This window comes from Scleropages formosus, chromosome 5 (genome assembly GCF_900964775.1).
Source record: "Scleropages formosus chromosome 5, fSclFor1.1, whole genome shotgun sequence".
Lineage (NCBI taxonomy): Eukaryota > Metazoa > Chordata > Actinopteri > Osteoglossiformes > Osteoglossidae > Scleropages > Scleropages formosus.
Window position 1 is genome coordinate 7,294,736 of NC_041810.1, and position 25,642 is coordinate 7,320,377.

General features: G+C 51.3%; 2 protein-coding genes across 2 annotated transcripts; both read left to right on the plus strand.

Moving 5' to 3' along the window:
• Positions 1–3,231: 3,231 nt before the first annotated feature.
• LOC108926411 (sterile alpha motif domain-containing protein 10-like) lies at positions 3,232–11,698 on the plus strand. The gene is made up of 5 exons (XM_018739076.2): positions 3,232–3,298; positions 8,119–8,285; positions 9,922–10,090; positions 11,396–11,536; positions 11,679–11,698. The coding sequence occupies exons 1-5, from the start codon at positions 3,286–3,288 to the stop codon at positions 11,696–11,698; spliced, it is 510 nt and encodes a 169-aa protein (XP_018594592.2). The 5' UTR covers positions 3,232–3,285.
• Positions 11,699–14,483: 2,785 nt separating this feature from the next.
• On the plus strand, positions 14,484–22,743 carry LOC108926410 (zinc finger protein 512B-like). Its single transcript, XM_029252580.1, has 15 exons — positions 14,484–15,079; positions 16,463–16,539; positions 16,635–16,763; positions 16,902–17,050; positions 17,777–18,036; positions 18,807–18,878; positions 19,032–19,133; positions 19,412–19,539; positions 19,971–20,063; positions 20,704–20,847; positions 21,027–21,422; positions 21,552–21,653; positions 21,740–21,802; positions 21,884–21,982; positions 22,073–22,743. The coding sequence occupies exons 2-15, from the start codon at positions 16,480–16,482 to the stop codon at positions 22,400–22,402; spliced, it is 2,127 nt and encodes a 708-aa protein (XP_029108413.1). The 5' UTR covers positions 14,484–15,079; positions 16,463–16,479; the 3' UTR covers positions 22,403–22,743.
• Positions 22,744–25,642: the final 2,899 nt, after the last annotated feature.

Genomic DNA, 25,642 nt, shown 5'->3' on the forward strand with positions numbered 1-25,642 from the left:
TGCAGTACAGATGCATATTTTACCAGAGCAATTCAGAGATCAATGTGCTACAGCAGGAGAAGAGAGTGGGTCTTGAAGTAAATACCTTAAGTTTACAAGTCAATGGTCTTAATCATTTTTTTTTTTTTCCCCCCAAACCGCTTGTCCCATACGGGGTCGCGGGGGAACCGGAGCCTACCCGGCAGCACAGGGCGTAGGGGACACACCCAGGACGGGACGTCAGTCCGTCACAAGGTACTCCAAGCGGGACTCGAACCCCAGACCCACCGGAGAGCAGGAATGCGGTCCATCCCACTGCGCCACCGCACCCTCCTTGATCTTAATCACACACACACACACACATTTTCAGAACCGCTTGTCCCTTACGGGGTCACGGGGAACCGGAGCCTACCCGGCAACACAGGGCGTAAGGCCGGAGGGGGAAGGGGACACACCCAGGACGGGACGCCAGTCCGCCGCAAGGCACCCCAAGCGGGACTTGAACCCCAGACCCACCGGAGAGCAGGACTGCGGTCCAACCCACTGCGCCACCGCACCCCCTGATCTTAATCATTACTGTTCAAATCTTCTGCATCGTACTAAACCAAGTGAATCAAATCCTGATGTAGCACCATTGATGGTGAATTACCATACTTCGCTTCAACTGATCCAGGAAAAATGTCCCTTTTGTATGAAAGGTAAATGAGTGTACATAGCTCAGTGTACAAACACTGTACGTGAACTCAGGGAAGTGTCAGGTTCCTTAATATGTTCCTGCTGTGCAGCCCTAATTATAATATTTAATTGATCCCTTGTCTCTCTCTCTGTTCGTTTTTGCAAAAATGCAGAACATGGATGGGGTATAAAAGGCCAAGTCCTTCCATTGCAAGGTGATGCTTTAGCTGCTACGCCACCTGCTGTCCTGCTACTGTGTCACGCTTTTCAAGGCAAAACAAGGCCTTTGGCAAACATGAGGTCACAGAGCTGTGTCTTTAACCGCTTCTCCATCAGGGCTGTTGTCGCGGTATGAGCTGAGAGACTGTCACACACAGTGTCCCTCAGGGAGCTGAGAAATCAAACGCGCACACACACACACACACACACACACACACACACACACACACACACACACAGAGAGCAGCGAACATCTCCACGCCAGCGCCCGAGGGGGCTCCTCACTCTGGGTCTGGATGGTTCTCCAGGCACGTGGCCTGTGGTCGTCGTCCCGTGTCGCCGCCGAACTCGTCATGTGACGTGTGTACAGAGAAAACGGCGCTCACTTTGCTGTGAGAATGCGGCTGCGTTGCCAGTGCGGCTCGTCGGGTGTCAAGGACTCGTCAAGGGCTGCAGTCGTGTGAAAGTCTTAGAATATAGGGTCGTGCGTAACCCTAAATACTCTGGTAAATAAGTATCAGCTATCAATAACAAGATGAGGAACATTGCTCATTTTTATGGGGTGAGCCGGTCGACAATCGGCGCTGAAGAGGAGTGCGTGGACACTCCATAATTTCACTTTAAATCACTTTTTTTTGTTTTAACAGAGTTAATTAAAACTCCATGTCTGTAACCTTTAATTGTTACAAACGAAGCGAGAGACAAACACCTGGAGGACGAGCGGTGTCACATGTCACATGTCCTCTTTCCTTCGCTCACTTACAGATAAGGACACATTTATGCAAACGCCAGACTTGATTTAATCACAAAAGCCAACATTGGGGCCCTAATTAAATTATTCATTTCTCTGGCTCTCATCAAGAGCCATTAAAGTGGGTTAGCTGCAGAAAAAGGCCGTTTGTCGTTTCCATCGGAGCCTCCGAGGGGCGCTGCGATGATCCCATTCTGACACCCACCGGGCGGAGGTGGGAAGCGAGCCCACAGCTGGAACCTCTCGGGGTGTGTGAGCAGTCCCGAGAGCGGGTGCTGTCCCTTCGCAGGTGGTCCTGAACGCAACCGGAATGCACCGTTCTACTCTAGTTTCCTCTTTTTGCTCACATTCTAACGCCATTTACTGGATGCAGGAAACGGGGCAGGAAACGGGGCAGGAGGGTGTTGCATGATCACACACTCCGCCTATCACCCTGTGCCCTTGTTATTGCTAATGTTATTGTTATTATTACAGAAATCGTTACTATTTATTTGATACTTTTCACCAAAGTAACCTAGAATTTTAAGCTACTCTTACTGATTTACCCATTTACACAGCAGAGTAATTTTTACTGTTTTCATTTAGGATGAAGGGCACTGTACCAGGTGGTGGGATTCGAACCCAAGTCTTTTGATTGCATGGTGATGGCTCTAAGCACCACACCCCTGCTGGTTGCTGAGAGGGTTTGGATGTACTCTGTTTACTCTGTTAACAGTGTTTACTCCACTGTCTCATGTACCCATGTGCAAACCTTGCTCTCTGCCTGCTGCTGTGCCGTCGTCGTGGCAACAGGGCCGCCATCCACACGCAATGAAACTTTCATTGGTCATCTGTTTATGCGGGACGGGTGGCTGCGGTCCAGCTGGCGCTTGCGACACGGGGGACGTGCCGACGTCCCATCTGACCTCCAGCAGGCCACGTGTTGCCGCTCTTGGTCCGCTTGGCGCTTGCGGGTCACACTCTCGTACCGTGGTGCAGCTGGGAGTGTGTGTCTGCGTGTCCCCTACCTCCACTGTGTTGACTTCTGCTCCGTCCACATGTGGACACTGGCCCGTTGCCCAGCATCGACTCATCACACTGATCAAGGAGCAGCAAATAGCAGCGGTCATCACCGCTCGCCCAGACCGACAGGACCCGTGGGAAAAGGGGGAGGAGCCCAGCGTGAGGACACCGTCCAGGTGGACAGCAATTCTCACACTGCGATGCTGAAGGACAGACTGTAAAAACCTTGTTTTACTCTGTATTCCTGCTCTCACACTGTTTCCAAGGTGACTCGCAGCGCGAGCTCTGTACACTGCTGGGCTACTTGATTTACACAGATTTACCCTTTTAAGCAGTATGGTAACTGGGGGAGGAATGATCTCGAGGTCAGATTCGGGGCAGGGGGTCATGGGGGGGTGGCTCCCCTGTGTGTTTAGTCCAAGTCATAACCAAATGTACTTTAAATGCGGTGTCTGAGTGAGTGAACCCCCCCCCCCCGCCCCCCGCCTCCCCACTCCTGGACCCTCCTGGGTGCTGTGAAACAAGGGGAGGAGTTTGGGAGCGAGCTGCGCGTCCACGCCGGGTGCGCGCGCGAGGAGCGCGGCAGGGAGCCCTTCGCCACCGGGAGCGCTGACGGCAGGAGCGCGCGGAGGGGCGACCGCTGTCCGGAGGGGCGCGTGATGGCTGTGGACGGTAAGGAGCTCAGTGGTCATTTGCAGAAATGGTCGCAGAGACAGAGATACATGCAAACACACACATCATACAAACATAGAATATATACAAATTATGATTAATCGTGTGAGTTTTAACAAGAGAAAATGAGCGGAAATTGCGGCGCTTTCGCGCGCGCCGCATGTTTTGAAATTGCTGTTTCCCACGCGGTTACCAGAGTAAGAACGCGGTTATTACTGCTATCGGTTATTTGACCCGGGTAGGTTATTATTCATTAGCGCTCAGTCATTTCTCCACTGGGTCACTTATTCATAGCCCGGAATGACCCGGGATGACCCCGGGTATCCAGGTGTGTGCAGGTGTGCCGGGGGGCACTGGGCAAAGTGGAGGATTCACGTCATCAGCACTGTTACACACACACTCACACTCACACACACTCACACACAGAACGGACGCCATATAGCGGGGACATTTGTTCCATAAGAAAGAGTGGAAAATGTAACTAATGTGAACAAAGTGACGTCATGAACGACTGAAAGTCGCGCAGATCTATTAATCTTTTCGTAATTTTGCACAATGTTCTTTTCACAATTTTCGCATTCTGTTTGGTCAACTTTTAAAGACGCTTGGAAGCAGTGGACAGATGGACAGATGGATGGACAGGAGCGCAGAGAACACTGAGGACTCTTTCCTGGTTCAGTCTGTCTGAACGCAGATGGTCATCAGTGCCCAGTGCTGCCAGTGGCAAACGCACACGGTCGCCTCGGAGTGTCCCGAAAGGTGTCCCTGTGTGGCCTGTCACATATGATCCCAGGGCTCTGTGTGTGTGTGTGTGTGTGTGTGTGTGTTTACCTGCAGCACACCCCTCGATTTGTCGGTGACATTTGGGGGTCTGTAAAAATCTCAGGTTTAACTATAATAAATAAAAATACTTTAGATGTGTTTATACTGTAACTTTTTCATCACATACAACCTATATTAAAACGAACACTAATTTAAAACGACAGAATAAAATGTGATGTCTCCATAATCTTTTTCTCTGTCCCTTGTGGACAGATTTCTCTCATAAACTTGCTCGGTGTTCCTCGTCTTCTTACCGATGGGCGACGCTCAGTCGCAGCACACAGGAGCTGTAAACACTGTGGGAGGGAGTTGGATGAAGGCGGTCCCACACTGCTGTGCTGGTGACCTTCGCTGCCATTTGTTGGCTTGGCAGGTAAACAAGGTAAACAAGGTAAACACCGGTCACTTTCCTTCTGCTGCAAACGCAAATCTTAGAACACAGACAAGAAATGGAAATTGGACCAAAATAAAGAAAGAAACTGGGGGAAAAATGTCCGGATCTTTGAAAATTCATAACTTGACTGTTTGTATCACCCCAGACGTGGCATACAGGTCTCAGTGTGTTCCGCACGCGTGCCCATTAGCTGAAACACGTCCCTGCACCATGGGACCCGCCGGTTTACCCTGTTGCTCTCGTTTCGAACGTTTGCGCGCGGTTGTGGTTCCGGCAGCAGCGCTCCTGGAGCCGACAGTAAACAGAGATGATAAAAGTCGCCGTACTTTTCATAACAGCATCTGCGGAGCAGTAATGAGGACGGAGCCCCGCAGCGGTCTGGCGTGTCGCTCCCTGTAATGACAAGGCAAGGAGACAGTGTGACTGGTCACACGTCGCTCCAGCTGCAAGTTAACAGACCGAGGTTTGCAGACCCGTTGCTTCCTACTGAGCGACATCACCCCCCCACCGCCCCCCGCGCCCACGAAGACCGTGTTTTTACCCACTAATTGGTGGGACTAATGGGGCTGGAGCAGGAGGCCACGGGATCAAGCCCGCTCCAGGAGCCGGGGTCATTCTGCAGGTTCAAGAATGGCCCCTCCCCCATCTCGGCCAGGCCTCTTCTTCGTGGGGGAGGGAGGTCAGACGTCCCTGCCGGCTCAACGGGAGGAGCTTTCGAAGGGCTTCGCTCGGAGTCGGCGCCGGGAACGGAGACAAGCGATGTGGTCCATTCTGGACTCGGCGTCACGTTCCCTCGCAGTTCGGGAGCTTGCAAGCGGCGAGCTTCCCGTGGACGTGCATGTAGAGCGCAGCGCATCGCGTTCACGCCTCAGCGCCTTAATGACCGCACAATTACGCTGGAACGGGCGCGGTGACCTTTCCCTGGCGCTACCTTGCATGCTCATGGCTGATAAACAGGCACCCGCCCCCCACCGACACGGTCATGTGCACTGGAGCAGTACAAGCCGGACAGACCGGACCGCGGACATTAGTGTCCCTTGAACCGGGACTCTGAACCGCGAAGGGCACTGGTTCTGAACCCTTCTCAGGCCTTTTGGCGTCTGGTCCAGCCGGTCACCCCACAGCGACCCTGATGAGTCTTTAGAAGAGCGCCTCCTGCTCCCTGACGCTGGGTTCAGAACCCCAGCTCCACTTGGAGAAGTGGACCACGGGGACCTGGTTCAGAACCCGCCCCATAGGGAACAGGGGATGTAGGGAATCGGTAAGTATCTGATAACACACTGCACGTGCTGCTGTGCGTAATTAGCGCATGTGGCACAACAGGTGTGTTTCAAATATGTTCAAATGACGCACAGATTTTTTGGACTTGAAACTGCCTCACTTTTTACGTTGTTTCTTACCATGCTGGGTTACATAAGGTCACGTGTCTCGTGTTCCCCGTCCTGAGCGGCGCTGGAAGGGCGCGTTGGGTCTTGCGTAACAGTCGCCGAGGGGGGTCTTCGCTGACAGTGCATCGCCGCACTCGGGAACTGAGGATCAAGTGCTGAGGAGCGGGAGGCGGCAACACCGCAGCTTTGCGCTGGAGTGTGACGCGGGACCGAGGGGCTCACAAAGGGCCCGGTGCCCCGGCGTGTTCCCCGCAACCACAGTGTTCTGTAAGAGACTACAAGGTAGCTAAAACGTACAAAAAACAGGCGTAAGACTTTTTAAAAAATATTTTTGTGAATTTTGAGCCACACTGAAACCAATTCACTGGAAGTGTGTTCATAACTTAGTTTGTTTGTAACTCAGTTTGTTTTACCCCTAATTCATCGTTGATGAAACACATGACACGAACCTCTTTGCTGGTTGAGTTATATAGTTATAAAAACACGTGACCTCCCTGTTCACAGTGCTGACTGCTGGTGTCCAAGTGTCCTTGGTCTGAGCCCCATGGCATGATGGGAAAGTGTAGTAATGTCACCTCAGCAACAGGTGCTCATTAACACTTGTCGGGCAGGTATGAACAGCCACACGATGAGGCAGCCGGTACCGTAGGGGTTAAGGGCTTGTATCGTAGCTGGTCCCATGAAGTAGTGGGGCTGAGTGGTCTCAGGTGCTGGATTAATGGTCCAGTCTCTTCAGAAGTGTTGGTTCAAATCCCACTGTTAACCTGCTCATGCTGTAGCACCCTGGAGCGAGGTACTTAACCTGAATTACTCTTGTTACAAAAAAGAAGGGGTCACATGGTGTAAATTGCTTTGGATAAAAGTGTCAGCTTAGTAATTAAATAATAATTCTGAAGGTCAGCTGGAGAACTGAATGCTTTGCACCTACTCAGTTATTAAAAAAAAATTATATATTTAAAGATAGTTGTTTCCAAGGTTCAGCTCCAGCAGAGAGGAAACACATTTGCCTCTTGGTGGTTTTTCAGTAGTTGTGGTCCTTCCACTGGAGCCCCATTCAGAGCTGAAGCTCACTAATGGGGTGGGGGGGGGCTCTGCTCTGAATGAGACGTTAGTGCACTTGCACCGGAATTACAGCCCTCCCCCCGCAGGACCAACAGCAGACACCACCACGGTTCCACAGAGAAACTGTTCCCTGCCCCCCCCCATGTCCTCAGTCCTGTGTAAATGATTAGTAGTGAAGGTGTAACAGTGGTGACCAACGGGGAAACGTCATGATGCCATGTCTAAGAGACACCTGACTGATGAGAACTCTGCACACGAGTTACAACGATGCGTTTCCAGTTTTTACCGAAACAGAACATCATCTTGAAATAGTTCCACTCTTTCCGAGAGGTGACATGTTGCAGCTGCGTTACATTTTCTCCACGCGTTTTTCTTACATGAACGTCTGTTTATTTTTCCACGTGACGCACGTGTAGTGCCCCATCAGTCGAGCCATTCTAGTTGTCACATTTCTACGTTCCTCGGCTCTGACTGCTCATTCTGCACGCGCACTAATGGCGTTCCTTCATGCTCCGCTGACCTGTTCTTCTTCCTCTGTTCCTGGGGGGCCATCAAAGAGCACTTTGCTTCTTTTGCTGTCCGTCTCGCTCTTCGATGTCCGGGGTTCCGCCGCAGAGTGTGTTTGTTGTGGTGTCTGTCGCAGAGCTTGCTTTGTGCCCTCAGGCAGATCTCCTCTCCATGCCACCCATCCAGCGTGGAAGGAACCGTGATCTGGATAAACTGACCAACATGTCTTTCTGTACCTTCACTGGCATCTCTGGTGTCCTGTGCAACCTTCAGCCCTGGACTCGAATCCTCCCTCTGTCCCTCAGAACTGCTGAATCCCTCGCCATTCGAGAATGGTCTCAAATCATGTCTTTGAGAGCCACTTCTCTCCTGATCTCTTGACAGATCCATTAATGAGTCCAGCACCATCTGCTATGATTATCTTCGTATTTACTATTTGAATGTCACCTCTATAGGAGCTACTGGAGGGATGTGATCCAGCAACATGGTGGTGTCAGATGCACAAGTTGTGTCTCCACAATCCTGTGTGTGTCTCTAAAGCTCTTTGTCTGTTGGTGATGCACTTTGTTTTGTCTTGTGTGTGTGTGTGCGTGCGTGTGTGTTTTATCCTGAAGGACGGTTCTCTTTGCTTCCCATCTCCCTCACAGCAGCTTCTAGCTTCCGCTTCTGCCGTGGTGTCCTGGAGCACACGGTGTCGGCGGAGGATTTGGGCCACCGGCTGCTCAGACCCCTACCAGCTGCTCGGGGCTGGCCAGAGGGATACGGGCGGAGGGCTGTGAAACTGCTACAGCGACCAGGGACCGACACCCGACAGGTGAGTCGCCCCCAGACTCGGAGCATCTCTTTGTCCACAGAAATACTCTGAAGATGTGTTTTTATATTTACACGTATTCGTCTGAGACAAGTTTCTCCCCACTGACGTACAACTCAGAATAAACAAAGTGCATGGACAGCAAGCAAAGAGCTTTAGACGCAGACACGGGAATATAGACACACGGCTTGTGTGTCTGACACCACCGTGTTGTGGGTTCACATCCCTCCAGTAACTCCTTATACAGAAAGGCTCTTTTTCCATTAATGGGAATCTGTCGGAGGTCTTTCCAGGGTGCAAGTAAATTTTGAGATCGAAGGAGAGCAGCTATTAGCACTCTTAAGCATTCGGAAGTGGCGTGGGGTTCAGCACTATGGTTCTGCGTATGGGTTATTCATCGCTGGGGGGCACCGAAGGCGGCGGTCAGGTCCTTAACCGCATGCGTACCCTGCCCCGGGGTACCATAAAGCTGCCTTATTCATTCCTTCCCCATGCTGTAGGTGAGTTTCGTTTTATGTTCCCATTAAAATGCAGCGATGTTGCAGAGAACCTTTACGGGCGCGGAGATGATTAAGAGTATCGATCCGATGTTATCATAAGCTCTCATGGAAGCCAGCGGGAATTAAGAGAGGATTAGCGCCGCGCATTATTCTGCTCACACGGAAACGTGTTATACCTCGTTGTGCTCACGCGTCACGTCAACCCCTTTCTCCCCTCCTGATGCCATGGACTGCTCTGACACTTTGGGTCAAGTTTTGTTTTGTTCTTCCGAGGTTCAAGCTGGTGATTACCAAGGCTTAAAATTAAACTTTGCACACCAGACCCATTCAATTATAGTTCTGTTTCAAAGAAACGGGAGTATTTCAGCTTTAGCAACACTTGTTTGAACAATGAGCTCATATGTACTTTTTGTGTAGAATACCTCACCACGCTGAACTGAAAGGCAGGTGCCTCCTCACAGATATCATCATCAGCTGGAGTCCCCGGGTTCTTTACTCACCTATTTAACCACCTTGTTCTTCTGCTTTTAGAAATCCAATATGCATTTATTCATGTAGCTGATGCTTTTCTCCAAAGCGAGCAATTCAGGATAAGTACCTTGCTTAAGGGTACTACAGCTGGAAGTGGGATTCAAACCTGCAACCCGTCGGTTCAAAGGCAGCAGGTCTAACTACTACACAACTAGCTGTCACCACTACAGTACCAGCTGATTTACTTTAATATATCCAGCGCACTAAACGCATAGGTGTAAAACTATTACCTACCTGTCTGGGGGAGAAGGGGTACTTATTCCAGGAGAGGGCCTGCTGTTGTACCCCTGAGCGAGGAACTCAACTCAGAATGTGGCGCAAAAACTTAGTTCACAATTAGTTTGTTTTTCATTGCAGCTTCTTCATCTGTCTTCTAAAATGCGTTGCCGAGTGAACACGACCCGCGTTTATGCAGGCAGCCTGTAGGTGGCAGTAAAGAGCACTCAGAATAGGGCTGTGGTATGGAAAGTAAATGTGTATGAACTGTTGACTAAGAGCAGGGTGTTAGAGAATGATGCTGGAACATTATTGACCTATATTATAATACAATAATGCCGCCGTAAGCAGAGCCTTAGCGATTATTCATATCAGCCCCCTGTGTGGTTTAGTTATTGCCGGGCGACGCCTTCGCCGTGTTCCACCCCAGCCCATCGCTGGCCTGCGTGCCCAAACCCGTGGTGCTGTGGACGCTGCAGGACGTCTGCCGCTGGCTGAAGAAGAACTGCCCACACAACTACCTGACCTGCGTGGAAGCTTTCTCGCACCACGCCATCACAGGTACCACTTGTGGTCACGTGACCGAACCTCACAGCCGAGCACCACTCTACACGAAGGGACCACGGCATGAACCGAACCGCAGACCTCCATCGTTCATTGCGCACCGTCACCGGTATGATGGGCTCCTGAGACCCAACCGATTAATTGTGTCCACTGTAGAGGACATACACTTCCAACCTGTATCTCAGAAACTAGACACATTCCAGTTGTGGGTCCTAATAAATCTTGTAGAGGACGTGCTAAGCTTTTAAATAGCACTACGTGTTTCGTGGCAGGGCTTGGATGGCTTCCTAGAAATCCTGCAATATATCCAATGACCTTTTTCTTCCTGGTCCTCAGGAGATCGGATGTTTCTGAGTCGCTCCACATGCTCACAGGTAGCACAAATGTGGGACCTTCAGGCGAAGGTACAGCCGACATGCCGTTCACACAGCTGACCCTCACAGGCACCGATCACACCTGCTCAGCCTACATTCCTGAAGCTCTCGGAGATGCTGCAAATGTCCCGCGATGCTGCCGAGACCGCGACAGGTGGACGTGTGGTCCTCACATCAAGCTGCGGTGCTGCTGCAGACACACACTGTGCTCTCAGAGTCCACTTACCATGCAGAGCAGCGCTTTGTCTTTCAAAGAACACGCTGGAAGCAGAAGGAGGGGCCCGGACCCTGAGGGTGCCAAGGTGGGGGGGGACACTTAGCCGTCCACTGTTGGATCTCGGCCCAGGACACTTTGGAGACTTGGCACACCCGCCTAACGCCCAGTGACACTTTCTAGAGCTCGCAGCTCATCTTGCTCATTTCTTACTTGATTCGTTTGTTTTCCGGGCCGAATTCCCTCGTTCCTTCGTCCGCAGGGGTCGTTCGCACCCGCTTACGAGCGGCTGGAGCTCATAGCTGTTCCATGTTTACCTGCTGGACTGGGTGGTTTCCATGGTTACGGCTGAAAAAACAAAGTGTCTCCGACAGGACTCGTGTCAGTCACAGAGACTGTAATAGTCACACTTATCCACCAGGGGGCAGTGGGGATCACAGTAGCCTGGGTCATTTCTTTTCACCTGGAAGGACCTGAGTTCGAATCCCACCTCCTGCGTAGTACCCTTGTTCGAGGTTCTTACCCTAAATTGACACAGTAAAAATTACCCTGCTGTATAAATGGGCAAATCAGCGTGCAGTCGACATCTAACAGTGTAAGTCGCCTTGGACAGAGGAGTTACAGGAGGCAAATAAAGGTTACTAATAAGAACCCGCTCCCTGTCCCTGTCCCTGTCCCTGTCCTTGTCCTCTCTCACCTCCACTGACCCGCCAGGGCGCGCTCTGCTGCGGCTCAACGGCGAGAAGTTGGAGCGCATGGGCATCCAGCAGGAGGCACTGCGTCAGGACGTGCTCCAGCAGGTGCTGCGGCTGCAGGTGCGAGAGGAGGTGCGCAACCTGCAGCTCCTCAGCCGAGGTGAGGGGGCGGAGGGGTGTCTCTTGCTCCCAAAGGCAACGGACGAGAGGTTTCGCTGGGAAGGACCCGAGCGATATGAGAAGGTTGTGAACGTGCGCACCTGGCGCACCTGGATAACCGGCCTGTTGTTGTGCTCCGTCAGCTTCCTACGGATACCTGTAGCCCGCAGCCCGGAGCCACCGAGCCCGACTGCATCCACCAGGAGGAGGTGCGCGTTGGATCCGGCTCCTCGGCCGAGGGATGGACGGGGGGGGCGGCACTGGCCTCGCCGTCTGGGTGACGCACACGAGAAGGTGGAGGAACATCGTGCCGCAGGTCTCACGCTGTCTGACTGTCGAAGTCCAGGAGGTCTGCGAGGTCACCCGTGTCCCGCCAGGGGCCTCAACCCGAAACGATCAGTAAGGCTGCGGAAGTGGGGAAGTTGAAACCACAACCAACACGGTGGCATCTTTCACCCGAACAGAATAGCAGTGTGGGACCGCCTTAATTCAATTCCCTTCCACAGTGTTTATATGTCGTGTCTGACAGTGACCGGGAACAAGACGGGAATTAAACAGGAGTTTGTGGACACAATGTACTTTCACTGGGGTCGGTGGATCCAAACACTGACGTTTACTTTCAGTCGTTTCAGATTAGTTTTCATTTTAACGTGGCTCAGAGAAAACCAGAATTATTAAATAAAAAGTCTTGCAAAGTATTTTTTTATAGTAATATTCGAGCCATACGTTTACGGAACCCTGTATTATGAACCTGTTATTGCTTGTGATGTAGTGTTAAAAGTCTCAGTTTGGTTTGTCAGCTGAGGAGCCCTTGTTCCATTATAGTGACTCCATTAATAATAATAATAATAATAATAATAATATCCGTTGCTTTGTGCTCCACTGAAACGCTGTGATTGTTCAGAAACGCACACAGAGAAATGACACTGAACGCAATGACTGGTTCTCCCATATCAAAATGACACTTTTCGGTGTAATTTTCATTTTATTCCTCATCTGCTGCATGTATTGAATATTTATTTTTGATTCAGGATTTTTGCAAATTTCCCTTTATTCAAGGTGTGTGTTGAGAGATGAGGCCCCCGGCGAGATGCAGGTGGACTAGCAGTCAGACCCCTTCATGTGATGAGGTTTTTTCCAGTCCTGCTGCAGATATTAAATATTTCATTGCGGTGCCGGATTTTTGCAAACTTTCGTCATCCGAGGACTTGTGGTGACGGAGGTCATTTGATATGTTCCATATCTGCGCTAAGGAATTAAATGTTTCATTAGGGTGTCTGTCTCTTTACTGGGTGCCATTACTCTCCGGTCCAGAACACTTATTTGTTCACTCTCACTCAAGTGTGTACGTGACCCGAGGTTTCACCGCAAACACGCTAAGGGCACATAGAGCACGTAAGGAAGAACACGTGTGCTTTGATATCATTTAAGGCAAAAATGAACGTGTTTCAGTGTAATTCTCGATGCTCTTTCCATGTGTAAATTTTGTTATTTGTTCCAACGGGATGGATGTTGTCGCACCTGGTGCTCATGTCAGCTACCAGGGTTACAATTAGGGTTAGGAGTCAGTATTAGGGTAAGGAGTAAGGATTAGGGTATGAATTAGGATTGGGGTAAGGATTAGGATTAGGAGTAAGGATTAGGTTAGGGGTTAGTTCACAGGCCTCCTCAGTCAATGCAATTTTTTTCTAGCTCATAAGAATAGTTCACAGACTGATGAACAACTGCAAATTTATTCATTAACCATTATGAATGACACGTCGAGGGTCAAAGGTCATCGGTTAGAGACGTCACCGGGAAACATGTGAACGTGTTCTGTGCAATAACGGTGTGACTCAGTATGGGTCATCTGGGGTCAGTGAGGAAATTATGACAGTCATGAGGGTGGTTACGGTCACGGATTTATGACCCAAAAGGTGTGAGTTTCAGTCCCTGAAGGATGCGTTGTGTAGCCTTCACTAACTGTAGAAAAACTGTAAAATTTTTTTCACTGTACGTATGTTGAGATGTACAAGTCTCGATCTGGAGCTCTAAACGGTGAGCATTTTGACTGATGGCTCTAAAATATCGCAACCTGTTTAATCGCAAACGAAGGATAATTCAAGAGGACTAGGCAGCGACCCCCTCCGACTGGGACTTGAACTTGCAACCGCCTGTCACCGTGCAAATGGGAGAAGGGATTCCGATTTGGGCTGCGAGACCAGGGGCTCCAGTCTGTTTCTGTAGCCCTCGCTGTTGACAGCTTTTCACATTTTACATTTATACATTTTTATTTCACTTATTTTACGCCACAGCACGTTTATTTCTGTCACTGTCGAAGTCGGGTGAGGTGTCACACGCACCGCGTTTCTTTGCCACCTTCCTGTCGACTACGCTGCCACGCCGTCCTGGAGCTTCCTGTCACCATAGAGAACGGTTTCATTTCTGTTTAACGCACCTGACGACGCACCTGGGGTCACGGGGTGTTTCAGCTCTTTCAGCATCGCGCACCGTTGCTAGGCGACCGGACCGGAGACGGCCAGAGGCAGGTTTGCGTCCAGATAGCGCTTCCTCGAACCCACGACAGGCCCTCAGGCTGTGCTGTGGAACAGCTGCTGAGGACGTCCTAAAAACATCCCTCCCCTCTGTTTGACACAGGGGGTACGAGGGGACGCCCGATCGGGTTCAATGGGCCGAGCGCATCCTCATAAACATCCCGGGTCGCGAACTTCGCACACTGGTGCTCTGGGCCTGGAGCTCCGTCCACGACACCCTCCCCTCCTGCGCCCGTCAGTCCCGAGCCCCCTTGTTTCCGCGATGGGCTCCGGACCACGGTGGACCTACTCTGACGTCACTGGTGGACACGCGCTGCGCTCCAGTTACACTGTATCAGGTGAGGAGGGCACCACCTCGCGCACACTTACAGTACAGTACAGTGATTCGCTCTCGCTCGGCGCGCATGCCCCCCCCCAAAGCACCCCGCGCGCGCGCACGCGGCTCACATTACCGTCTCTCTCCAGCTCCACCGCGCGGATATTTTTACCCTCCTTCCTAATAATAAGTCGCCATTTTGCTCCGTCGCCGTATTTAAAACGCCTCCCGCGTGTCATTTTATTTCTCCAGACGCGCGCGCGCACCCACCACCACCCCCCCCCTCCTCTCTCCCCCCACCCCGTCTCCCCCCCGCTCTCTTTTACTCCGTAGTTTTTTTTTTACTAATATTTTACAGTATTTTGTGGCGGTAGTTTTTTGACTGCGGATCATGTGAGACGCGCACGGTGGGGAGGGGGGGGAGGACGCGTCGGGGTGAACGAGGTGAAGATGCGCCGCTCCTTCTCCGTTTTGTGACACCTCTCTCTCTCGCTCTCTCTCTCTCTCTCTCTCGGATCGGAAGCGGCGGGGCGCGCGAGCCCCCGTCCGACGTCCTCGCGCCGTCGCGGCCGCGCGCGCCATCGCCATGTAACCGATCGGAGGCGCGCGGCCAAACGCGTCACCTGACCGCACGTGGCAGAGTCGCTCCAGCCCGTCCATCACCGCGAGGCGGCGGCGTCTCGGGACCCCTCAGGTACGTGTGGCGGACGCCTGGCAGAGTGACGTCATCGGGGCCGTTGTTTTTGGGCGCGAGCCCCGTCGTACGGGACAGTGTTTTATTATTATTATTGTTATTATTATTTTTCTTATTATTATTATAATAGAGAAGGGAATTGAGCTCGCCTTTTACACTCGGTGATCATGACATCGAGCATCACACATACTGAGACTGTGTGTGTGCGCGCGCGCGCGCGCGAGAGAGTGAGAGAGAGTGAGGCCAGGAACGAAAAGCTGCACACTTTCCAGTCACTTCAGGGTCCTTATGTCAACAGCAGCCGCACGGCTGTTTCGATCATGTGCCTGGGGTTCAAACTCATAACCTTCTGGTTGCCACATCCAAGTCTACACACAACATCTCACACTGTGTACTTCATTTAGGACAGTACTCATTATAAATGTGGTGTTCGATTGCGTTCCGGTTCAAATGCCTGACCCCAGGTCCGAGCCTGTAAGTCCAATTCAAGGGGGGTGGGGTGTCGCTGTAGTACAAACAGTAAATCATAGTAAAGCTGATCATACAACACTGTAAGTCACTTGGAGAAAGGCTGCACAGCCCCACAGTAACATGTGGTTTGTACAGGACGTTCGGTCGCATCTGAACTGATACGGTACGTTTCTTATGTGTCGGAAGGACAGCAGTTCTGTTCCTGTTCGCGGTGCCAGGTCCTCAAACCCACCATGTCCCCTGGTGCAGATGGTCAAGGAAGCGGGCTCTGACTGCCTGGGGGACGGCGGCGGTGAGCGCGGCTGTGTCTCTGTGTGGGACGGCCGGCCACCGAATGGCTTCCCCGTTCCTCCCAGATCGGCTGAGTGCCGCAGCGGGGGCAGGAGGGGATGGGGTCGCGCCTCCAAATGCGGTCACTAACAGTACGGTCTGCTGAGTTCTTGCATGGTGTGTGGTCCAGCACATGAAATATGGAAAGTACAGTGTCAGTGATGTCTGCCTTCATGAGTGTTGTTCTAGTTCTCTGGCAGCAGGTGGCGTTGCGGTTACAGCGGTCGCCTCATGGGCTGATGATGTGCCGATGATGTGCTGTAGTACCCTGAAACACCGCGGTCTAAGGCAGCAGTGATGTACCTAGTTACACAGTAAGGCGTTTTTGCTGTATCGGGTCAGGATAAGAACCTCCACAACGATACTACAGGAACAGGCTTAGAACCAAACACCTTCGGATTGCTTGCTGTGAAAGACACCTCCTGGCTACACGTTGAAAGCTGTATAAAGTCTCCCTAGCATACCAATTTAAATTCGCTCTCAAAGTGTGTTAAGCAATAGACTGTGTGGTCCAGTGCTCGGGGGTGTCAGTGAGTGAGTCTGGACACTGTAACCACCTGGCACTCTGCTGTCCTCCCCCAGGGCTAGGCGTGGACACGATGGACGAGGGAAGTAGAAGAAACCCCCAAAAGAGCCTCCAGGAGCTCCGTGCCGTCCCAGTAAGTGGCCCAGCAGGCGGTCTGTCGCCCACGGTTCGGGTTCGATGTGCAGTCCTGCTGCTGCACTCAGTGCGCCTCTGCTGTGCCCCCTGTAGGCGGCCATGCTGTCCCAATGGAGGGAGCGTTTCCGGAGCCTGTCCCGCGTGAGGTGCCCCCGGCCCGGCTGCTGGCTCGAGTTCCCGAGCCTCTACGGGCTCAAATACCACTATCAGCGCTGCCAGGGGGTAAGGGGTCCGTAGACTCGGCGGTCTCTTGTCAAAATCCCGGTCAAGTCGCGTCGGGTGAAACCGACAGCTTAGCGCTTCTCTGCTTGTCCCAATTGCGTTCGCTAACGGTCGGGTGCCCGTGTGCTCGTGGCTCAGGCAGTGCTGACTGACCGCAGGGGGCCCACGGAAGCCCGTCTCCGAAAGCCCGAGTCCTGGAACCACCCTGGCTGGTCCCCAGCGGTGACATCCCATGTGGGACCGTACTCTCCGGAGGCCTCTGCGGTCAAGGGGGGCAGCAGGAAAAGGTACTGAATTTCCTCCTGACCGTTCTGGTTGCCCAGCCAGGACCTTCACTACCTCAGAAGCGTTCAGCTCCTGAGATTCACATTCCAGAAGTTCTACATGTGGTCGCCATACCTGAATAATAGTACTTAATAGTAGCACTGCTTTGGATGCAAGGTTCTGCATGCGGTTCATCTGTGTATGACCGTAACCTTAAGGAGTCTTGGCTCTTCCTTCCCTCTTCTCTCCCTTCCGTTCTTTAATGTCATCGGTGATGTCCGTCCCTTTTGGTAGAACGCTGGATGAAATGTAATATAATAAATTTGACCTAATATGTTATAGTCACAGGGGGTGCGGTGGCGCAGTGGGTTGGACCGCAGTCCTGCTCTCCGGTGGGTCTGGAGTTCGAGTCCCGCTTGGGGTGCCTTGCGGCGGACTGGCGTCCCGTCCTGGGTGTGTCCCTTGTGCCCCGAGCTGCCGGGTAGACTCCGGTTCCCCGCGACCCTGTATGGGACAAGCGGTTCTGAAAAATGTTATAGTCACAAACATAAAAATATGTTATTGTAATTTGTTAAAGTGCAATAACAGAATTAATTTAACCAAAACGGTAAAAAAAAAAAACACATGTATGATACGTTGGAATGAGCGGTCGATAACATGACCAGACCCTCCACCCCCCATCAGTTCACTCGGTTGAGGTTTAACTGTATGAAAATGCGCAATTACTGACACGCCTCTGCCCCCCCAAGGTCTGCCGAGGTCCTGTCCCCGGTTTTAGGGGCTGCTAAGGTGACGAAGGCCCAGGTGATGACCCCTTTGTCCCGAAACGGCGAGCAGGTGCCCCGGATACCCGCCGGGGGCCAGACGCCGGGGAGCAGCAGCTCGTCGGACACCTCGTCCTGGACGTCGGGGAGCAGCGAGAGCGAGAGTGACAGCCCCTCGCCGCTCCCCCAGGAAGAGGAAGAGCGAGATCAGGAGGACGAGGTGGAGGCCGAGCGGGCGAGACACAGTAAGACCACAGCCGGGGAGGTTAATGGGGCCTAACTAGGCGCATGGAACCAGCAGCAGCTGGAAGCTCTGTCCAGACGTCAGTAGCCGAATTATCCTACGTGACCCGTAAGTGTCGGCGCGCTCGTCTCCACCGCTTGTCCAGGTGAGGCTCGCAGCCGTCCAGAGCCTATCCCGGAAGCACGGGGCGCAAGGCTAAGTAAAGTATACGCAGGGATTAGGTAAAATATAGGTAGCCGGTGATTCTGCGACAAAAATTGCAAAGCTGTGAAAACCATCTCTTGGAGAAACGTGGTTAAATAAGGGAAATGGCACAAGTCGATGACCGCATTTAACCTGATTTTCCCGTGACGGACGGCTGAAATAATGACCATTCGGCTCGCCGGCTGAGCGGGAAATAAAGTGAGGTTGTGCGGATGTGCCGTAGATGCACTGACTGGAGTTCTTACTCTCAGTTTACTTTGTTCTGGGTTTTCAGGCTACTTAGAAACCCTGGAAACGCCTAGCTAATGGTAGCTTAGCAGTTAACGTTAGCATAGCAGCTAGCGCGCCGCTCACCAAGTCTTCATGTCGACACAAAGAGGAGGGGTTTTTAAGAAGTTTTTCTTCTATATTTTTTTGAAATGTAAGAAAGTGTTTTAATGTGACAATAAAAAAGTGTTTGTTTCCAATTCCTGAATTTTTAGGGCGCGTTCACACGTCGCGCGAATGAACCGGAAACCCGTGCCGTGCTAACGTGGATGTTTCCCTCTTTTTTTCTGTTTGATCCAGGAAGGAAACAGAAAACTCCAAAGAAGTTCACCGGGGATCAGCCGACCTTGTCTAGCACCTTTGGTCTGAAAGGTGAGGCCCCCCAGCGCCCCGTCCACCCGCCCCGGTCGAAGCGCGTCCGTAAAAGTCGCTTTGGATTTTCAGACAAAGCGAATTGCAAGCCCCTTTCCAGCGCCACTGTGTTTGTAAACTCAAAAGCTGCTTATTCTGACAAATTTACCTCAGGACGGAATCATCTAGAGGACAGGCTCAAGTGTCGCAGGATGGCGGACGGAAACGGCTTCGTGCAGCGCTGCCCGAGGAGGGAACGCCCCGCCCTCCACTCCGGTAAGACCCTTAGCGAGGAAAAGGCCTTTGCTCCGCTACAGGTATCGATGGCAGAGGTACGTCTGAGCAATTACCGGAGTGAGTGTCACGCCTTACCACCCGCCTCTGAGAACGCTTTTTAAAATATGACAAAAATACTTCAAAGAGAGGATAAAAATATCCATATCAACATATCAAAAATATTTAAATATTATACCTATAGTTACATTCATTAATTTAGCGGACACTTTCCTCCAACGCGACTCGTTGTTATTTATTTATTTGCCGTTACCCTACAGGACCCCCTGAGGCTCAGCGGCGCCCCCCCCCTCTGGAGCAGACCGGTTCCGAGGGTCCCACCAGGAGGCCCGCCTCAGGCCCCCAGAGTCCCCACAGCCCGCAGAAGCATACGGAGGTCTGCCAGAAGGTGACGTGCTCCCACGATGCCGTTCACGAGCGCAGAGAGCGGCGGGAGAGCGCAACGCGTGGTACAATGTTGCGTCAACGGTGGCGAAACAGCGCGTGAGCACTGTGAGGCCGCAAGAGCAAAGTACAAACTAGAGGAGCCTCAATCTGGTGTGGTATTCCAGTGGAAAAAAGAGCGTTAGTGGTAACACGGCTTCTCAACTCTTACGTAGACGAACGCTCACACACACACACACACACACACACTTGCTCATAGATCTGTCACTAGCGTGTAGTGGTGCCCCGCTGAGAATCTGCTTCTCTTCTTACCTCGTGCCTTAACCTTTGCGCCACCTGTTGCCCCATTAAACTGCTCTCCCAATTAAACTGCAGCCCGTCCTTGTGCAGACCACTGTTGTCCAAGCGTGTGTGACCTTTGACCTGTCCCAGCAGCTCCAGGATGCCGTGCAGTGCCTGCAGTGCCGGCAGCACTTTCGCTCCAGGGCCGGCCTGGAGTTCCACGCTATGACAGAACACGGCGAGAGGGTAAGAGCTCACCTATCCATCTGGGGTCTGCTGGCAGGACTGGCGCGATGACGACCACTGTGATTGGTGGATTTATGAAGGGTGGACTGAATCATTTACACTGTTTTATATGTTTTAGTCCCATTTTTTGCACTCATTTATTTTATTTATTTTAAGATTGTTCATCTCACAAAGGGGTGCGGTGGCGCAGTGGGTTGGACCGGGTCCTGCTCTCCAGTGGGTCTGGGGTTCGAGTCCCGCTTGGGGTGCCTTGCGACGGACTGGCGTCCCGTCCTGGGTGTGTCCCCTCCCCCTCTGGCCTTACGCCCTGTGTTACCGGGTAGGCTCCGGTTCCCCGCGACCCCGTATGGGACACGCGGTTCTGAAAATGTGTGTGTGTGTGTGTGTGTGTGTGTGTGTGTTCATCCATCTCACCTGTGTTTCCCACCCCTCCACTAGATGGCAGTAAAGAGTGACCCTGACTTGGTAAAAGTGAGTTTAAATAAGAAAATAAGTTTTAAACAGACTTATATTTCTTTACTTGAGGAGCCAGTGCACATGCTCATGAACGGGACGTAAAACGGTAGTAATTTCCAGGTTCCTGGTGGCAGCAGGGTACTACTGTTTGCTCCTCACGTTGCTTTGCTCCTTCCACCTCCAGAGCCACAGTGGCAAGAAGGATGTCGCTGAGGTCCGAATGCCCCTCTTCCAGTGCCAGCACTGCGGCAAAACCTACAGGTCCAAAGCCGGGCGGGAGTACCACCTACGGTCGGCACACTGCACCCTGGCAGGCTGTGGTACCACGGTATGATAGTGTGCAGCCATATTCCCCCATCGCTGTCAGTCTTTGGGCATAAAGGCGAAATCCCAACCTGTCACTACACTCCCAGCGCATCTCGTAAAGCCACCCCTAACATTGATAATATAGTTCCACCCACCTGTGGGCTCCCTGACTCCACCCGCTGTGTTTCCGGGCTCCTCCAGGGTTCTGCACAAAAGCTGCAGAGACAGCAGGAGGTGGAGCAGGAGGAGCAGCTGGAGGTCCAGGAGGATGATGGGAGTGATGAAGATGAACAGCTGGATTGCGGCAGCAGAGAGGAAGAAGAGCAAGCAGGATGTGGCGGGAGGGAGGAGGAGGAGCAACAGGAAGGTGGGCGGGGCAAGGAGGCGGCGGGGCCGGAGCGTGGCCCGGGGAATGGGGACGCGCAGCCAGTAGGAGGCGAGCAGGAGGACTGTGGGAGGACGCCCAGCGGGAGGGTGCGCCGACACTCTGCCCAGGTGGCCGTCTTCCACCTGCAGGAGATCGCCGAGGACGAACTGGCCAGCTCGTGGGGAGGGCGACGCCACCGACGGGACGACCTTGTGCCTGACAGCAGGAAGGTGAGGGACTTCACAACCACATGCGTGCACGCGCGCACACACACACACACACACACACACACACACACAGAGGCGTTATCGCTAGTGAAACATGCAGACATAGCCTCCCGTGTGTGATGTGTGTCGCAGCTAAACTACACGCGACCACAGCCGCTGACACTGAGCCCCGGCACCACGGAGCGCTGGAGGGCAGAGCTTAAGGAGAAGGGCTTCATCTGCTGTTCCAACAGTGTAAGGCCCTCTTGCCGTACCTGCGCTCCCTACTCTGGCCGCTTGCCCCCCCCTTTCTCTCACTTGTTCCTTTGGCTCATCCGCAGGACTGCGGGGCCGTCTACTCGAGCGCAGCTGGACTCAAAGCTCACCTGGCGGGCTGTGAAAAGGTACCCTCTGAACAGGTGCGTTGAGTAGGAGTGGACCGTGCTCTGTGTGGCTCATGGGGGGTGTGCTTTTGCATGCTGCAGGGAGGGGGCACTGCAGGGCGATACACCTGCTTGCTGTGCCAGAAGGAGTTTGGTTCCGAGAGCGGCGTCAAGTACCATATCAGCAAGGCGCACTCGCAGGTGAGCAGCGCGTCGCACTCCTGTCCGCACCCGTAGGGCTTACCCTCGCCTCTGCGCTCTCCTTTACCCCACCTTGTTCGCCCTGAACAGAACTGGTTTCGCACTTCGAACCGCCCGGCCCCAAACAGCGGGCCCAAAGAAACATCAAACGGCCTGAAGGGGGCGTCGGAGAGCAGCGCAGCCGGGAAAAAAAGGGGCCGCAAACCCAGGGAGCAGCCGGCAGGGGGCGATGTGGAGCCAGAGAACAGGTCTGCCGCATCAGAAACTGTGAGAACCGAGGACGCCCCACCCCTCGCGCTTCTCGATCCTGGAGCCTTGGGGGAGGGGGACCACTTTGTCCCAGACAGAGACACAAATTCCCCCTTGAGGAGGAGGGTGAAACCCAAAAAAATAGCACCCTCGTTTAATCAGCCGGAGTAAGGCACGTTAACCGCTCGAGCGATGGCCTGTAATGGTGACAGTGGTAAAGGTCCCTTAATGGTATTGGACAGTGACGCTCGTTGGTTCCAGTTGCCCTGTAGAAGCCAGTAGGCTTCGTTCCTGGTCGTTTACACGTTAATGACATGCAACACTATTTGCATATTTAGGGTATTTGATTATGAAGCTATTACCAGAGCAGACCTGTCTGACTTCACCATTTATATAAACTTTTTGAGAGAAAGTATTATTGTGATATAATGCAATATGAGTAATAATACGATTCGTGTTCGTTTACATATGTGTTATAGAGGTTTTTAAGTCTAAATGCGGTTGAGTTTGCACAGAGCATTGAACTACTACTTGTGAAATTCATATTTGTACTGCATTGATATATATATATATAATATAATATATATATATTACATTCATACATATATGTGTGTGTGTTTGTATATATATATATATATATATATATATATATATACATATATATACACACACACACACATATATATATGCCTGGCATTTGAAGCCATCTGTTCTCCTGTGATTTCAGGAACAGACATTCAAACTTAAGGTAGGGTTTGGCGGGTGGTTTTTTTATTCCCTGCGTCCTCTCACACCTTTGTCTATACGCTGGCTCCTCTTGGGACGACCATTCGAGTTATGAATTTTCAAATATACAAAAAATGTCAAGTTTACTAATTCATTTGTAGCGGCTTCTTCTCCACCTACGCATTTCCAAAAATTTCAGTTTTTTGTGGAGCGAACAGAACCTGTGTTTCCCCTACGAGTCAACAGGTGGCAGTAAAGAGCAACACACTAGAATAGCCGAGTGGGAACGCCTTAATTGAACTCACTTCCGCAGTGTTTACGGCTCCTGTCTGGTGTTCCTGAGTGTTTTGATCAATAACAAGATGTGTTTGGGATGAACTGTTCAGCAGTTGACACAGAGGAGCTTGTGGAGATAACAGAATTTTTAATAATTTAATTTTAATATGGCTCAAAGTTAATATTAATTGAATATTAAAGCAAAAAGTCAAAGTAGTTTTTTAAAATATATTCCAGCTATACCTGGATTTTGACCCATGATAAGTGGGGTGTCTGTACTATGGTGATTTTGGAGTTCGGCACAGAAGGCGTTTCAGCCAGATTACGTTTGCAGGATGAGGAGCCAGTGTCGTCTGTTTGTGCCCTCTGATTGTTTGGGACACGACCGCAGTGTTTCCACGCAGACCTCACGGAGCGGCTACGTAGCAGCTAAGGGAACATCTGTATGTGGCCCCACTTGGAAGGTTACTGGCTGTCACCGAGTGAAGGCTCAGTACTGCCAATGTGGTAAAATCACACTACTACGGTTGTGAACTGTGTTCATGGCAGACAGTGTCCAATCTTGAAAATGCCTGGCTCAGAACCCTGAAATGTTAGAGTCCAGACCAACTGTCATATTCTTTTGTAGGATGTGGAACCTATAATGTACTGGCAAGACCCTTCCGTAAAGAACACTTTCAGTTCAGTGTGCGAAGACAGTATTCTGTCCTATTAGGCATTTTTATCCTTTCACAGTGGCTGTGTGATTTGAGGAACAATGTGCTGATACATTGTCAGTTGTGTCTTGCAGATAAAAGCTGCACAACCTCAGTTACCCAACAACAGGTGGACACCGGTGAGGTAGTGTGTAGGGACTTGAAACCGCATTTGAAATCTGCTTTACTGCAGTGCACTGATTTATTTTTGACTTTAAGTTTAGTGCCTGTCCCTCACATTAACCTTCCCATAGATACTCTCTCACACACACACATTTTGGTTAGCAAACACACTTTATGGTTTTTTAACGAAGAATGGGGGACGGGGTACGGCTTAGTAAGGGTCTTCACTTGTTCAGTGTAAAGACTGGTAAAGAATGTTAGATGTGTGGGCTGTGATCTTCAGGGGTTATGGATTATGAGGGTTTTGAACTCGAAGAGATTTTCATTATATTTGCACAAATGAAAAATTGCACATAGCAGATTCTCTTTGTCACAGTTTACATGAGGGAGCAGTTAAAGTAGAGGAGTCGGCCAACAAAGTTTGCAGAGCAAATGGTAAACATGATGGAAAGACAACAGCTGTGTACAGGGCTGTGTATGTGTGTATCTCAGTGTGGGATGTGAACTGTGACAGCTGAGGCTTACACAGTTATACAATCCATATCCAGACAATGTGGTATCTTTATAGTATATAGTGGGCCCTCTTTGAACTGTAAATGAACTGTGTACGATGTTGCTCTGAGGTTTGCGGATTGTACAGGGTTTAAACCGGTAGGTTTATGGATTGTCTGCTCTCATGAACCATAAATGTTGTGTAGAGAGTGCCCGTGCGGCACTGCCCTGGCAAAGGTGTCAGCTGGAACAGACTGATGTTAAAACTGTTTAGAAACGCTCTTTAATATCAAACAAATTAGTCTATGAAACAGAGTATTTATATAACAGCACCCGTGCATTTTGGAATCCCTTGTGAATGTAATCATTTACTGTGGTGAGCAGTGTAATTGTACACACACTGGCTCCTCTTGTTACCAAGAGCCAAGCGGCAGGTTTTCACCTTGCATTGCGTTTTTTTTTTTCTTTTATAAAACGTAGTGTTGTGAACGCGACCTGCATTTACCTTCCGAGCCAATAGGTGGCAGTAAAGAGCACTCAGACAGAATCCGACTGTGGGGCCGCCTTAACTCAACTCACTTCCACGTTTGTTTAAGCTGTTATTGACTGTGATTTAGTGGTGAAAGTGGTTTAGGAGTTGCAGATGAAAGTCGCAGTTTCAGTAGTGTGAGGAGCCAGTGTAGTTTGTACCCGTGGTGTTTTACCGTGGCACAGCACTTCGTTCCCGGACGAGCTGTTTTCGTCGTTCTCTCTACGGGACTGAAAGGCGTCTCTTAGCCGTGTCCCAGAACAGGACACTCATTGCCACGTCGAGGGCCCCTCATCCCCTCCTTGTCTTCTCCCCTCGGAAATTAATCCCTTCCCTCCTTTTTCAGTGCCCATGTGCGTATTTAACCAGGTACAAGAGAGGAATGTTACACAGTGATCAGGGCTCTCTTTGGGACCCTATACTTGACCCTCGCTCAGATCCTACAGCTAATTCACTTCCCAGACAGCTTGCATGTTTATTCATTTGTTTTAGAGGTGCGACTCGTCCGTTGGGTGCAGTAAGTATGACGTTCTAGATCGATGCACTTATATTTTTCATATTTGATATATG

Coding starts and splice junctions, on each gene's coding strand:
- LOC108926411 (XM_018739076.2), top strand. Junction 8,286..9,921: donor CAGGGACCGACACCCGACAG/GTGAGTCGCCCC, acceptor TGTGTGGTTTAG/TTATTGCCGGGCGACGCCTT. Junction 11,537..11,678: donor CCTGCAGCTCCTCAGCCGAG/GTGAGGGGGCGG, acceptor GTGCTCCGTCAG/CTTCCTACGGATACCTGTAG.
- LOC108926410 (XM_029252580.1), top strand. CDS start 16,480: ATGGACGAGGGAAGTAGAAGAAACCCCCAAAAGAGCCTCCAGGAGCTC. Junction 18,037..18,806: donor GGCCGAGCGGGCGAGACACA/GTAAGACCACAG, acceptor TGTTTGATCCAG/GAAGGAAACAGAAAACTCCA. Junction 19,540..19,970: donor ATACGGAGGTCTGCCAGAAG/GTGACGTGCTCC, acceptor CTGTCCCAGCAG/CTCCAGGATGCCGTGCAGTG.